The following is a 15,503-nucleotide window of genomic DNA, read 5'->3' as shown; positions in this document are numbered from 1 at the left end:
AGAGAGGTCCGCCTCGCTGACAACAGAGACAAGATGCGACGGGTCCGTGCCAGGAGAAAACAAGAGACAATGACCGTTCAACAACGACAACAACCACAACACAACAAGAGAAACACCCAGCGAGCCAGAGCCTCTGGAGGAGCAGGGCAGGGGGCCACTCGTCGGAACAGGAGGAATGTGCAGCGAACCTGGGAAACCCTGGAGGAGGCAGCCAAACGCCTGATGGGTGACCGATGGAAGTACCTGGAGACACTGATGGCTGAGAGGAAGAGCGGGATTTCTGTGGAGGAGGCGTCGGATATGTTTCAAGATGAGATCAGACAAGGCCTCATACATGTTTGCTGCCTGTGTAATCGGTTACTCTTCCAAAAGTCTGAGGTGCAGCTTCCTGAGGTCAAGTTAGAAGACACTGCAGCTGATGGATTCCTACCGGATCATACATGTGAGAACTTCGGTAAAACGTCAGAAAGCAGCTGTCCTCACCAGGACACTGTTCAGTTGTGTGTAATCTAATGTCCAACTTTTATGTTTAGTTTTTTTTACACAGCCCAGAGACACCGTATTGTAGTTGTCTGCTAACTGCGAATCTATTTAGACTTTAAAAAGTCAGCCCGGGCACCCTGTTTTATTTTTCAGCTAAAAGTTGAAAATGCCACATCAATGACGATGATATGACCACAGCGTTGGATCCATGTTCCATCATCCAAAAGACGTTTGAACATGCGTGAGCTGGACAGTTGGATAGCTACGGGGTTAGCTATCATTGGACGCACAGCATGAAATCAAATATACATAACATCAGAAGAGGACCAGTGCAACTGAAGAGACTTGATGCAGATCAGCTTGGGGGGGCCTTAACAGACACTTTTGCTGCTGTGGACTTCAAAGCGAGCTAGATGACATGACAGGTGGACTGCAGATATCCTGTAAGTCAATGAGTGAACCAAATAGACTGAGCAGACTTTCTTTTTGACATTTAGAACTTGGAATTACCAGATATGGTAAAGCAGAAACAGTTAAAACCTTGTGTGCTTGGAGATTCAGATTACTTCAATATGTTTTCTTTGTAAATACACTGTCGAATCCCACTATTAATAAAACAATTGTATGCCTCCATGCCAACGACAGCCAGTGGCCGGAGGCATTATGTTTTGGGTTTGTCCGTACTTTCGTCCGTCCCACGCTTGTGAACAGGACATCTCAAGAACAACTTGACAGATTTTCTTCAAATTTGGTTCAAACATTCACTGGACTCAAGGATTAACTGACTATGTTTTGGTGGTTAAAGGTCACAAAGAACGCATATCTTTATAACACCTTAAGGGAATCCTTTCACAATAGGCACAAACAATCACTTGACTCAAGGATTAGTAGTTATGTACTAATAGTAAATAATGTTATGTGGTGTAGTACACAACAGCAGTACAAAATACGTTTACTTGAACAACATAAGCTCAGTTTGAGGGAATGTTTTCAAATTTCAAACATTCACATAGACTTAAAGATAAACTAATGAGAATTTGGTCAAGTTTTTTGCACAAATAGTCACTTGGACACAAAGATGAACTAATTAATCAATATCACGGTGACCTCACGTTGCTGTAAATGCGATGTCGGTAATACCCGTAGGGAATTCCGTTACACCAGGCACAATTTACTTGGACTCATAGATGACCTGATTAAAATATGGTGTTCTGAGGTCAAGGTGACCTCTCAAAACACATGTTTCACCTTGTTGTGAATGTGACATCTCAGGAAAACCAAAATTCCTTGAGAAAGTTGCTGCTAATCAGCTGCTTCAGAACAATAATGTAAATGAAAACTTTCAGGCACGTTTTAGAGCTCATCACAGCAAAGACCTTTACCTTTAAGCCTCAGATGAGGAGTTTGTCTCTGTCCTTGTCTTGTTAGATCTTAGTGCAGCTGTTGATACCATTGACCATCACATCTTACTACAGAGACTGGAAAAGTTAATGGGCATTAAAGGAACTTATTTATCAGATCCATTCCAATTTGTACAAATTAACAATGAGTCATCTGAGCGCACTAAAGTTAATATATATATATATATATATGCTTATATCAGGAAACATTGTAAATTTTCATTGCAATGAGGACGATACCCAGTTGTACTGGTCAATAAAACCAGAACAAAGTAATAAACTACCTAATCCTCAAGCATCTTTAAAGGCCATAAAAACCAGAATGACCTGCAATTTTCTCTCATTAAACTCATACAAATGTATACCCTTCCATGAGCACCAGTGGTTTGAGGGACACCAGTAGCACTCCTGCCAACTCTTTCTTATAAGTGAAAATTTGTTCCCACTACAGACAGCACAGTGTTTCATTCTGAGTTGATGATGGTTTTATTGATTATGAAAAAGGAAATCTACAAATGCAGCTTAAGACCTCCAGCAGGTCCGACCACAATCCAAAGGCAAACATCCACTCCACCTGTCCCCGCTGGCCGGGGTTTAAAAGGTAGAACTTCATTAATAAGGAAAGGTGGGAGGGACTTAGTGCTGGACGGCCAATCAGCTGACAAAGAGACATTCTGAGCACCACCCAGCTGGTCCAAAGGAAGCTGCTCAAGCCTTCCTTTGGGCCGTGTGGGCAGAGCCAGGTGCCGGGGCCAATGAACCTTTTTTTTCTCCACATTATACATTCATCAACATGACATTACCAAAAAAGTCAAGAAAAACCTCTGCTCCACTTTCCCACTACAAATCACCCCAGTCACACGATAAAATATTCAAACACACACATTTACACTCAATTTTCATCACTAAGTGAATTTGGAAAGATTGATGTGGAATGATTTTCCTCAAGAATAGTTTCTTATTTTGCATTCAGATATATTATATAAAGTCACCATGGTTGAAGGAAAAATGCCAATCTAAATAAAATGGGGTGGGGAGGGTGAGTACAGCATACCACCCTGATTTACATTTCCTTCCAAAGATGGATCAATAGTGTCTTCTCCCACAGGAAAAGATAAGTGATTTTTGTCTGTGCTCTTAGCAATTTGATTGAAAAGGTGACAAGATGGACAGCAACATCACACACACCCTTGCACACACATGAAGGACCAGTGTCAGTGGAGCAACAGTGTCTATGACAAATTGGGGCTGGGAGAAGGGCTGGTGGAGCTGTTGTCCTGATTTGCTGCCTGGCTTCCTCGTGGTGGAACCTCGATAATGCGGGGCTTGTCAATGATGCGAGCATGGCGGTCGCCTTTCTCTACGATTCCAATTATCCACGCCCCTGAACCTCCAGCTCCGGAGCTCTGGCTCTTCATCTCGGAACAAAACTTGGCCGCCTGCTCTCGGGGTAGACACACCAGCAGCCCACCTTGAGTGATGAGGAGGAAGAGAGAGATTTTAGGTCAATATATAGATTATCACTTCAACCATTCAAATCAAACTTCAAATCAACTTTGTTTGGGAAAAAAATGCATTGTTAACATGCTCATTGAAAGACACGACAACATTTATTGTGCATTACTCTCAGTGTTCATACCAGAAGTCTCTGCAGATGTGCCCTGAATAAGGTTGAACAGGTTGCCACAGGCTTTACTGATGGCAGTCATCTTAGCTATGATTGGCAGGTTGTGGATGACAAAGGCCACCTCATTTCGTTGCTGTGCCGCCAGGTTGTTGGCATGACCCAATAACCCGAAACCTGTCACGTCTGTTGCAGCGTGGGCCTGGAACTTGTGCATTAGGCCTGCCGCTGGAGACACAAACACAAAAAATTGACCAAATCTACGGAAATAATTGTAGGTTAGTCATGTTCAATTTATTATTTGCTATTGAGTGTGAATTCAGATCAGAGGTGTGGCATCAAATAGAACCTCTCAGATGTAAATTAAATGATGAATACATTTCCATGTGCAGTGAGTGAGCACTGCAGGACATGACCATGACCACAAATTGCAGTGTACCTGTGCGGTTTAGCGTTGCCATGGAGAACATGGCTTCCTGATAGGCCTCTTTTACTTCCTCTTTGGTGACAACTAGTTTGATCTTGTTCCACCTCTCAGGCTGATGAGATACAGAGAAGGAAAATGTCACCATTTCATGACAATGATCAAGATAGTGTTGATGTGAACTGAATTGAGTGACTAACCTGATCCAGCCACTGGTGAGCATTCACAGCCACCTGCGTCCCCAGAGGTTTAGTCAGGACCAAGACGTCACCTGGTACTGCACCGTCCGGCCTGGAAAAACAAACAAATACATTTTTAAAAGGTGGCTGTTATGGCCCTGTTACTGTTACTTAGCCTTTATTTGATATTGATAAAAGAGTCCAGTGATTGTAAATAAACATAAACAATGCATCTCCTCTTCCTCCCAAAGATGATAAAATATCCTGATCAGTTGCTGCCATCAACTGGACTGGTGACAATTTATACATAATGGTGTGATAATAACTACCTAAAATTATACTTTTATTTTAGAAAATGTATTTGGCGTGTGTGGAATACATTCATGTGAGAGCACACATTGCAACAGAACATGACTTCAAAATATCTGCTGTGGAGACACAGCCACAGGACAAGCTGAGTTCTGTGTTGGGCTGTGGACGCTAGGGCTGCAACTAACGATACATTTTTGGATTTATCGAAGAGGAGGAAGAAGAATGGCTCCTTCATGTTTTTTCTTCAGGGACATGCCACAGCGATATGCTGCTGTCCCATGTGAAGTCACCTTTACACAGTTTGCAGCTAACAGTCTCTGAAGGCTTTAATGTAAAGACTTGTTTCTGCTTCATCTTAGCAGTGCTTGTCGCTGCCATTTTTCAAACGTTTATTCCTGAGGGGAGACAGCGTCGTCACATGAGCTTAACAAGGCACAGGATTGGTTGCTTTACTGCCCCCACTTCAGGAGACACTGCCACAATGTGTGCCGGGCATTATAAAAGACCTGACTAATCGATTAATAAATTAGTTGCCAACTGTTTGTATAATCGATTATAAATCAATTAGTTGTTGCAGCCCTAGTGAAAGCTATAACTTCTATGTGCTGGCTGAAATGAATGGTCAACTAGATTCTGTAAGGGGCTTATGAAATGCATTCTGTGAAAAGAAATAAACTGCCTACTGAAGTTGGACTACATGAGACAACAAAAAAAACTGATTTTAAATTGGTCTTCAAAAAATCCCATGAAAGAAACAGACTAATTACCAAATAATTGAAAAGAGAGATTTATTTAATCCACAGTTAACAAAAATGTGTATGACTCACATGATGAACTCGTTCGGCTGGCAGACGACTGATGCTACTCCTCCTACGATGATCCAGGGGTTGATCACAGTCTGGCCACCCGTCACAGAAGTACCCCCCTCCTCTGCTGCGTCACGAAACCCTTGAATCATCAGCGGCATTACTCGCTCACGATCCTGTGTGGTACACGTACATACAGACTGTATTGAATCGTGACAAGAGATATCGACATATATACCTGTGAGATTAATAGAGGATAAAGAGCAGTGGCATAACTAAACAAATGAAAAGACATTTTGGCAACCAGCTTTGAACACACATAGCACTACCTTGTCATTCATCTTCTGGCTGACGCTCAGCAGCATCAGCATGTTGTCACACTCTGTAATACCCATGGCGTAGAGATCACTGAGGACGTTAGCACAAGCTATCCTGCCCTGAGACGGACAATGAGACACAGAGAGAAAGTGAGAGTGACAGAGAGCAAAAAATGGTCAAGAGTTTTGTCACCGTTTCTGTATCTTACAAATTTCTATTTTTGAAAAAGGACAAGTCGGGTTGGAACCAAATGTTTCTGCAGCACCTCATGAATTATATCAAATCTCTTCCTTTCTACTATTATCAGGTGTAGTGCTTATCTAATAATGGCAGTGAGAAAGAATGTGAAGAACGCACACACACACACACACACACACACACACACACACACACACACACACACACACACACACAAAATTGTTTCTTTTTTCATTGAGGGCCTAAATTTCTTGTGTGCTCGTAATTCTTTTCGTTTAGGAGTACACATGCTCCTTGGGAAAACAGCGCAGAGCCCTGAGTAACCAAGTACAATATTACATAATGAATAGTGTCTCAAGTATGCATTATCATATTCAAATTGACACTAAAGGTGATTTTAAAATGCACATGCCAAAGTATAACTGTGAGTCCGTCTGTTTGGTTTCAACATTAATTCAATGAATGTTTAGTGAAGGTTTGTTGTGACACATTCAGATCTAAAAGAGTTTTTCATAAGATTATGAGTGGGCTGATATTTTTCTGTAGTAATTGTGCAAGCTTTACTGTTTTTGTGTCTAGTATTTATCTAACAGGTGACAGCGATAAGAGTAGTGGCCTGGTGTTGCCTCCTGACCTCATCCACTTAGAGAGACGTGTGTGAAGGCCTCATGCAGGGAAACACCAGCCAGTGACTCACCATCATGTAGGGATCCTCCACCAGAGGGTAGAAAAAGTCTGTGGTCTGGACTAGTGAGAGTCCTCCATGTCTCAGGGGAATCACACAGCAGTCCATCCCCACACCTGGAAACACACCACAGTGAGGAGGAGGGAAACAAGTGATGACAATGCAGCAACATTGCAAAAACTATTTATTTAGATTCTTAAAGAGTGAGAATACTTCTTCTGTAGTACTTGAGCTGTACGAGTGTGCACTTGTGTTGTTTACTAAAAGGTAGTATTTATTACAGGACAGTTTTATGGGATTGCATTGTGTGAACGGTACAGAGGTCTCTGTGCTACTCAGTGTTTCTACTTACTCTTCCCCTGTAAAGACATGGAACTAGGCACAGAATCAGGTTTAATTGCCAAGCAGGTTTACACATACAAGAAATTTGCTGCGGTGTATTTGTGTAAATATACATATAAAGAATATCTAAAAAATAGTTAACAAAGATGAAATATAAAAGAATACATAAGCACCAGAGGAGGGATTGTGCAAGACGTTATGTCAGTGTCTTCACTCAGGCTTATGACACTCATTGACATGACCTTTGAACTCAATGTACCAATGCTATTGCCATGAATTATTTCTGCTGAATCATGCTTACACATTAGTAACTCGACGACTCACAGGACTCGTGTCCTCGTTTGTATCTATTATTCGCATTTACGAAGTAGCTTAGCGACAACTTACCAATGTATTTAGTTGAAGTGTTCACATGTTTAATAGGTATGGACAATTAAATGATTGGTTGTATCCCCCAAAGCTGCCAATCTATCAAATGAGTTGCAAATAGTTAACACAAGCTAGCAGGGTTAGCTGCAGTTCCGCTAGCTAATTGACGTGAACCAGAAGCCCTGACAGGGTGTGCGGGGCATGAGTAGCGATCTGTGCTGACTCCGAATGTGATCCTCACCGAGTCGGGGCCCGGGCAACTGTTGGACGAACTCCGATGCTTGGTCTCCGGCCTTCCGTGTCGCGTCAGCCCGGTCCGGCTCCAGTCCCGCCAGGAGTTTGAGCAGAGCCTCCTGCGGGACCTTGCAGCCTCATCCCTTCAGGTCCGAGAAGGCTGTGAGACGGAAGCCGCGCTCCAGGCCGTGCTCCTCGGGTTTGAAAGGCTTGTATCCAGGGGGAACACAACCCTCCGTACCAACAACCTCCGACGGGGCAGGCGGGGAAATGGAGCCCGACATGTTTGCCTCAACAGCAGCTCAGACACACGACGCCAGTCCCCGGACGCTGGCAAATACGGATCCGACGATGAATGGAGCGTGTGTCCGACGAAGAAAACGGGAAACCAACGCGACTTCCTGTTGTAATTTTCACCGTATAAATCCACATTGTATGAAATTCACAAAGGCATCATTAAACAATCATGACATGTTCCATTAATATAAGAATAGATTTTGTATTATATTACTAAAATAAAATTGAACCCATAGCGAAGGCATCGTCGTCAGAGGCACAGGAGCAAACGTCTTATTTTGGAGGAGTACTTGACAAGTCTTGTTTCCTGTGTGTCGCTGTTTGACTTGACACAGCCCAGGACGGTGGTTGTACACAGACTGTGTATAAAGACGGTGGACACAGTAGAAACCACGAGTGGGCTGTGATTATTACATAAAGACACATAGAGACTAAATAGTACCGTAGAGGACACTCTACTTCCCGTGTGATGTCAGTGAGCCGAGTCTTTTTTTATTGAAGTATACATTTTACAAAATATGGCAGTTAACTTGTGTCATATATAAGCTCTATATAGAACTGAACACATAATGTATACAACTATAGAACAAGTGAGTGTAACTCCCCCTCGCTCCCAGACAGAAGATCGATTTTGTTATTGTATGCATCGATATCATTCAATCATTATCGTTCAGCTAATGAGGAACATATCTTCTTGTATACAACTTTTTCCCAAATATCCATAATGTTTTGTACAATTTTCGGATTTTTCTTCTTTCTTTATTGGGTTAATTTGCATCTGGCAACCTACATCAAGGTGCATAACTGCCATCTACTGCTGTACTTCTCTTTCCCTTTTCATTACTTCATACCCCCTAAAAATACTTTCTTCTTCTTCAAAATTGATCTTAGCCAAAAGGCAGAGAATTGCAAAAATGCTTCTTCTTCTTCTTCTTCTTCTTCTTCTTCTTCTTCTTCTTCTTCTTCTTTATTGGCAGGTGGCAATCAATTTCAAGGTGATTTATAAAGGGAGTCTATGTTGGGCTTCCAGAGTGGGACCACCTGAAGTGAAAAATCTGATTACCAAGGCGGCCCGCTGGCCAGGCGGAGAGGAAGTAGAAGAAGAGGACACAGTAGATGGCGGTAATGCACCTTGATGTTGGTTAGCACCCGCCAATAAACTGAACAAAGAAGAAAAAGAACGATTTTAGAGTGGTGGCATCATGCAAGGACCTGGGGACATGCATTTATGACATCAGTTATGACCCAGCCCAGGTGAAAACTCAGCTGATGAATGAGTCTCCCCTCTTCTCAGCTCCCAAGAACCACCAGCAACAAATTATTGCAGCCGGTTTAAAGGTTTATTCAACTCTGTTTTTGCTTCAGGGTGGACCAAAACGGCAAGCAACCTATTCGTACCTATTTGAATTAAGGAAACAAAAAGACAAGGTACTAACCTAACTCCTAATCCAAAAAACAGTAGAAAACAAGGGTTAAACAAAGATGCTACCCACCTACCAAACCGGGCTGGTACATCAAGTAACAGATCTTAACACATTTCACAAGGTACTATTCTGGCTGGCAGTGGCAAGAGGAGAGATCGCAGGAGCTGGGGGAATCCGGCATCTTAACCTGCAAGCTTGGAGGCTGGAATTAATCGGCTCCCTGGAAGCAAACCTACACACACACACACAGTCAATCATTCACTCAGTCAGTCACTGAGCCAAACACACCTGCAGCCCATCACACACAGGCACCACAGCAGAGAGAGAAAGAGAGAGATCCACAACGTAAAGTAGATTATAGCAAATTCACCAATGCCTAGGACATTTCATACAACCTCAGAGTCGTAACAACTCCCAGAAGACCCAAAGATCGAACATTTCTCCCCTAAAGAAATGTTCAATTTCATAGCGAACACGAAACCGCATCAGCCATAACTTTATCTTTCCCTCTCTTGTGCCAAATTTTAATATTAAAGTTCTGCAGAGACCAATGCATTAAAGGCTGGTTGTTGTTACATATTTGGGACAGGATCACTAAGGGGTTGTGGTCCGAATACACAGCAACAGGCAGTGGAGTGGAACCGACATAAACCTCAAAGGGCCTGATCTACTAAGATCCCATATAAAGAGTGCTAAATTGCGTGTGCATTATAACAGAACAAGATTTAATGCCATGGAATTGGAGGTGTTAGTGGAAGAGGCAAACAAACATGTTGTTGAGCTACAGCAAAGAAAAATAATATAACTCAAAGAAACGCGATATGGGAGAGTATCTGCAAGAAAGTAAATGCTGTGGGTAAAACAAAAAGAACAACCAATGAAATTAAGAGAAGATGGCAGGACATAAGAAGAAGAACAAAAGAAAAAATAGCTCATAATAAAACCTTTGCAAATAGAACAGGTTGGGGGCCAGTGGAAGAGATGCCTTTGACCAATATTGAGCAGCAGGTGCAGTTCGCTTTCAGTTAAAAAAAACTGTTCTCTCTGTCCTCTTCCATGCCGTCTCCTCCTCACCACAATAACTGCAGCCATCTGTGCATAACGCTGTGCCGATTGGCACCTACCTTTCAAACGTATTAAATATAGATGCAGTCACAATAACCGCAATTATTTTCAGGCTTTGTAAATCACAATGCGTGTGAAGTATTTGCATCTACTCCTCCCAATAATTTGCGCACTGGGGTAGAAACGCCCGATATTGCATATTCATTAAGGCAAACTTACTAAATGGACAGCATGTGTTATTCTGCACGCAATCCTCAGTGCGCACCGTTAGCAGTTCGCCTTGCATGTTTTTTTGCGGGTGAAATCAAGTTTGCACACGTTTTTATACGCGCAAACCTTTAGTAGATCAGGCCCATAGTATTGAAGGGGCCAGGAATAAAGCTAATGCTTCCTTCTCAATTGTACTGTAACTCACTTGATGTTTGTTGAACTTCTTAGAGAAGAAACAGACTGGGTGGTCCACACCGCAAACATCTTCTTGCAGCAGCCCCGCGACCACTAGCATCATCATCAAGTTTGAAGGGACTCAGAATGTCTGGAGAGGCAAGAACAGGTGCGCTCCAAAGAAGAGCCTTAGCAGACTCAAGAGCTTCCTGACACCAAAAAGTCCACACAAAGGGCTTAGAGGGACTGGACAGGTTACTCAGGGGAGTAACGATATCCGCAAAGGTTTTGAAAAATCCACGATAGTACCCACACATCCCCAAAAAACGGACCCGTCAGGTCTGGGGCGCTGATAAACCTTACAACACTGCACCTTTGCATTGACTGGACACATCTGACCTGTCCTACTTTCTGCAATAAATATGTCACCACTGCTTCCCCAAATCCATACTTTGTTAGATTTAGAGTTAGGAAGCATCACGCAAATGGCTGAAAATCCTGTTAAGGCTACATGCTCAGCCCAGGTAGAGTGAAGAAGCCATAACATCATCTAGATATGCCTGCAATTTCAAATACCAGAGAGCACCTCAGATAAGTCGCTGGAATGTGGCAGGGGGCGTTCCTGAGGTCAAAGGCATTACCTTATGTCGCAAATAATCTGTGTCATAAACGCAGACATTTCTTGGGGTGAGGAGTCAGGACTTTCAATACCTCTTAAGCAGATCAAGTTTTGTTACAAATTTTACGAACCCACACAATCAACAGAGTCTCAATCCATAGCGAAAAGAATCTGGCTCTGCGATACATTAATCAAAACCAGAAAGTTATCACCAGGCTGGAACTTTCAACACTGATTTCTGGTCATATCTGTTTTTTTATTTTGGACTGAACAGAGGCAAGAAACCGTCGAGCCGTTTCACTGGCATGGTACGATTCTCACTTTCATAGAGCTGACATCATCTAGCACAGGGATTCCCAAAGTGTGGTGCACGAGCTGCCCTCTAGGGGTGCGAGAGGAAACATGTAATGCCGCTCTCTCCCCTCCCTCTCCCTCTCTCTCTCTCTCTTGCTGCAGGCTGAGCCACCTGCGCTGCACTTGAAAATCCTCAAATGGGATCATCTTTTATCCACATCTGTTTCTGAGCCTATGCATGTGCCACTCTTTTGGTTCTTACGGGTGGATCAAAAATCTCATTGTAATTTGATCCAGATTAATGGTGTTCTAATTTCCGTAACCGCTGTTATGTATGTTTAATTGTAAATTAAATTTGATGCAATTTTTTCTTTAATGCGGCTGAAAGGGCGACAGCATTTTCACCCATACCTCTCATGATGGGTAATCTACTCTGAGCCTGCGGGGCGTGTCCTCAAGCATCCTCGTTGCTCTTTAAAAGTGACGGCTTGTGTAACTTTGTTGAAATTCTATTGAAACTTTGTTGCAGTGTTCAGTTTCAAGTTCAGTAAAAGCTGAAGATATTCACAGATTCGGACTTCCTGGATCAATAAGTCATAAGCGAGACGTTAGTAAAGAATTATCGTTGCATAGGCCTTTCTACTGTAGCAGTGGACATCATTACAGGCCATTTCATCAACACATGAGTCAGTCCTCCGTGATGACATTAGGAAGAGCAGGCCTATAGGCAGTGCCTGTGCTGTGAGACGAGTGCAGGGATCACATGTGTGTGCAACACCGGGAAAAGAGATATTACACAAATATTCAATAACTTCACTGTAATACTGTATATTCTCACCAAAATCATGTCACAGGTCCAGGTCTCCTGCCACATATATATTAAAGTACTGTTTGGGGAAAAGTGGTTTCATGGTATAATTTTGGGAAATATGTAATATGGAAAATAGTTCATCATCTCACTGGGTTACTGTATATTCTCGCCAAAATCAAGGTCACAGGTCCAGGGAGTCCTACACAGTGTATACAGTACTGGAGTTTGAAAATTTTCGTTTTAATGGTCTTAAAGTTGTTTAAGAAAGTGTATTGACACCAACTACACGTCAAAACACAAGGAGACCCTTGATGGTTATGCAATACAAACGGAAATATTTCTCAATTTTATTGAATTTTAATCAGAATCTCTTCAACATTGAAGCCATGTAAGAAGGTGCTACATTTGCTTCCACAAACCAGAACCTAATGTTATTTCATATTTTCATGAATTGACGTACAGAAATGACTCAGACACATAATCCATCTTAACATCTAAACTACTTCTTCTGAGTAGGCTGAGTGTTTGGTGTAGGAGCTTCTCCCAGGGGCTGTAGTTGAAAGTGGGTTTGCCACTGAACAGTTTATTGTTTTATTACAGTCCCACAATCAAAAATTTTATCTAAATAATTATTGTGAACCCCTCTTGTTTTTATGGACTACTAAGTGAGATCATATAGAATCACTTTTGACAGGTGTTGTCCAACTAAGTACTGTAGCATATCCAGCAGGACTCTCTGGACCTGTGACGTGATTTTGGTGAGAATATACAGTATTACAGTGAAGTTATTGAATATTTTTCATACAAATATTTCCCAAAATTATACGAAACACCATTTTCCCAACCAGCATCAGTACAGCCAGCAGGACTCCTGACCCAGGACATGATTTTGGTGAGAATATACAGTATTACAGTGAAGTTATTGAATATTTGTGTAATATCTCTTTTCAAGTTGCACTTGTAGATGGTCCTCACAAGACTCCGTCTCACAGCAGGCTGCCATAGACACCAATGCCTGTGAGGGATGACTCATACTGATTTATAACTGTCCTAAACAAGTCCACCTTACTACGGTGGGAATTATGCAGCGATGGTTCTGTGAATATCTTTCCAACTTTACTGAACTGTTTTTGAAGGTGTGGGGGATTGGGGCTACGTGAAACCGGTCGGGATGTAGAAGGGGCTGCGTGGCCTAAAAGGTTCTAGACTGTTGTTCTAGACCTATAGCAGCATAACTAAGAGCAGGTCTAAGACAATGGGATCCTGCCTCAACTATGCTTTATCGTAAATAGTTGCCTTAAGCTCACTCTTAAACGCACAGATGGTGTCTGCCTCCCAACTGAGTGGGAGATGATTCCACAGGAGAGGAGCTTGATAGCTGAAAGCTCTGGCTCCTACTCTACTTTTAGAGACTTTAGGACGACAAGTAAGCCTGAATTTGGGAGCGCAGTGCTCTCAGTGGGTTGATATGGTACTATCAGCTCTTTGAGGCATAATGGGTGCCAGCATTATTAAGGGCCTTGAAGGTGAGGGGAGGAGAAAATTAAATTCTATTCTGATTTAACTGAAGCCAGTGTAGTGAAGCTAATACAGGAGAAATGTGGTCTTTCCTGGTTCTTGTCAGAACACGTGCTGCAGCATTTGACAAGCTGCAGAGTCTTTACCCACTTACTGCTGAGCCTGATAATATGAATTACAATAATCAAGTCTGATGTAACAAAGGCGTGGACTCGCTTTTTCTGCATCTTTGAGAAAGGACATGTCTGATTTTGAGATGTTAGGCAAGTGAAAGAAGGCGGTCCTAGAAATTTGTTTTAAGTGAGAATTAAAGGAGAAATCAGGATCGATGATCACTCCCAAGTTCCTGACTGTTTCATTGGAAGCAAGGGCAGTGTCGTCTAGCGCAGCTATATCATTAGATAATGTATCTCTAAGGTGTTTAGGGCCAAGTATTAGAACATGTTTTATCTGAACTAAGTACTGTAGCATAGCCAGCAGGAGACCCTGGTCCTGTGACATGATTTTGGCGAGAATATACAGTAATTAAGAGAAGTTATTGAATATTTGTGTAATATCTCTTTTCGGTGTTGCACTTTGTAGACGGTCCTCATGCAAGACTCGTTTCACAGCAGGCTGTAATATAGACACCAGTCCTGTGTCCATCACGGGAGGACGACTTAAACTGATGATAACTGTCCTTAGAGTCTGTCCACCTTTACTACGTGGGAATTATGCGCATTTGGTAGCTTAACATCGTTTCGCTTGATGAGGACTTATTGATCCGAAGTCCTAATTCAGAATATCTTTCCAACTTTACTGAACTGTAATCCAAGTGGGCAGAGAGCCAACAAAGTGCAACGCCGAAAACATATACTGCAAAAATGTTCAACATTCTTCAATATTTTGAGGCACCAAAATTAATACACAGACAAATGGTATTTTACTGTTAAAGGGGACATAGCATGCAAATTCCACTTTGTTAGTGCTTCTACAGGTTAATGTGGGTATCTGGCAATGTTCACCAAACTCCAAAATCCTGGGAAAACACTGCGCTTGTTATGTGGTTCTCTAAGTCAGAAACTTCATGCTTGGAGCGACTTGGATTGAGCTTCCTGGGTTTTGTGTCGTAACAAGGAACTGGAAGTCTCCCTACATGGTCTTGGCCCACCCCCCACCTCACCCACCTTTAAATGATCCTTGTGGTATTTTGACCAAAGTATGTTACAGACATTTCATTAAGACCCCAAGGAACCATATCAACTTGTGGTAAAATGGGCATGCTATGTCCCCTTTAAGAACACAACCCTAAATTGGAGAAAATATTCAAACACCTATGAGGGTCAGAGTCTGTCAAACAGTCAGGTTTCTTGTGAAAGAGAGCTGATGATGAATCTCTAATTAGAGATTTTCTTTGATTCTGTTAAAAAATATATATTTTTATGGTTTTGCGAAAATTAAACAAAAGCGCGTTTTTCCAAACTATGTATTGTAGTATAACCAGCACGCAGACCCTGGATGTGACGATTTTGATGAGAATATACAGATGAAGTTATTGACTAGTTTTCTTTTTCGGTGTTGCAACTTTTGCAGACGGAATCCCTGCGTACTTGTCCGGCTGTATACTGAGACCATTTCCAGACGACAAAGGAAATAAATAAAAGAAAATATTAATTTGAAGCCATTTAGAATCCACCATTACATAAGTATTGTAGTACAACAAACAGAGACCCTGGAT

At 42.1% G+C, this 15,503-nt stretch overlaps 1 protein-coding gene across 1 annotated transcript; it reads right to left on the bottom strand.

The window, feature by feature from the left end:
- Window positions 1–2,350: 2,350 nt before the first annotated feature.
- On the bottom strand, window positions 2,351–7,770 carry sephs3 (selenophosphate synthetase 3). The gene is made up of 8 exons (XM_035159128.2): window positions 7,382–7,770; window positions 6,442–6,545; window positions 5,558–5,665; window positions 5,250–5,404; window positions 4,132–4,222; window positions 3,947–4,046; window positions 3,523–3,735; window positions 2,351–3,354 (listed from the first exon to the last, which is right to left on the bottom strand). Exons 1-8 carry the CDS (start codon window positions 7,656–7,658, stop codon window positions 3,116–3,118), a joined length of 1,287 nt encoding a protein of 428 aa, XP_035015019.2. The 5' UTR covers window positions 7,659–7,770; the 3' UTR covers window positions 2,351–3,115.
- Window positions 7,771–15,503: the final 7,733 nt, after the last annotated feature.

Source organism: Hippoglossus stenolepis, chromosome 6 (genome assembly GCF_022539355.2).
Source record: "Hippoglossus stenolepis isolate QCI-W04-F060 chromosome 6, HSTE1.2, whole genome shotgun sequence".
NCBI lineage: Eukaryota > Metazoa > Chordata > Actinopteri > Pleuronectiformes > Pleuronectidae > Hippoglossus > Hippoglossus stenolepis.
The sequence above is the reverse complement of the archived record's forward strand: the minus strand, read 5'-3'. Positions and strand labels throughout refer to the sequence as shown.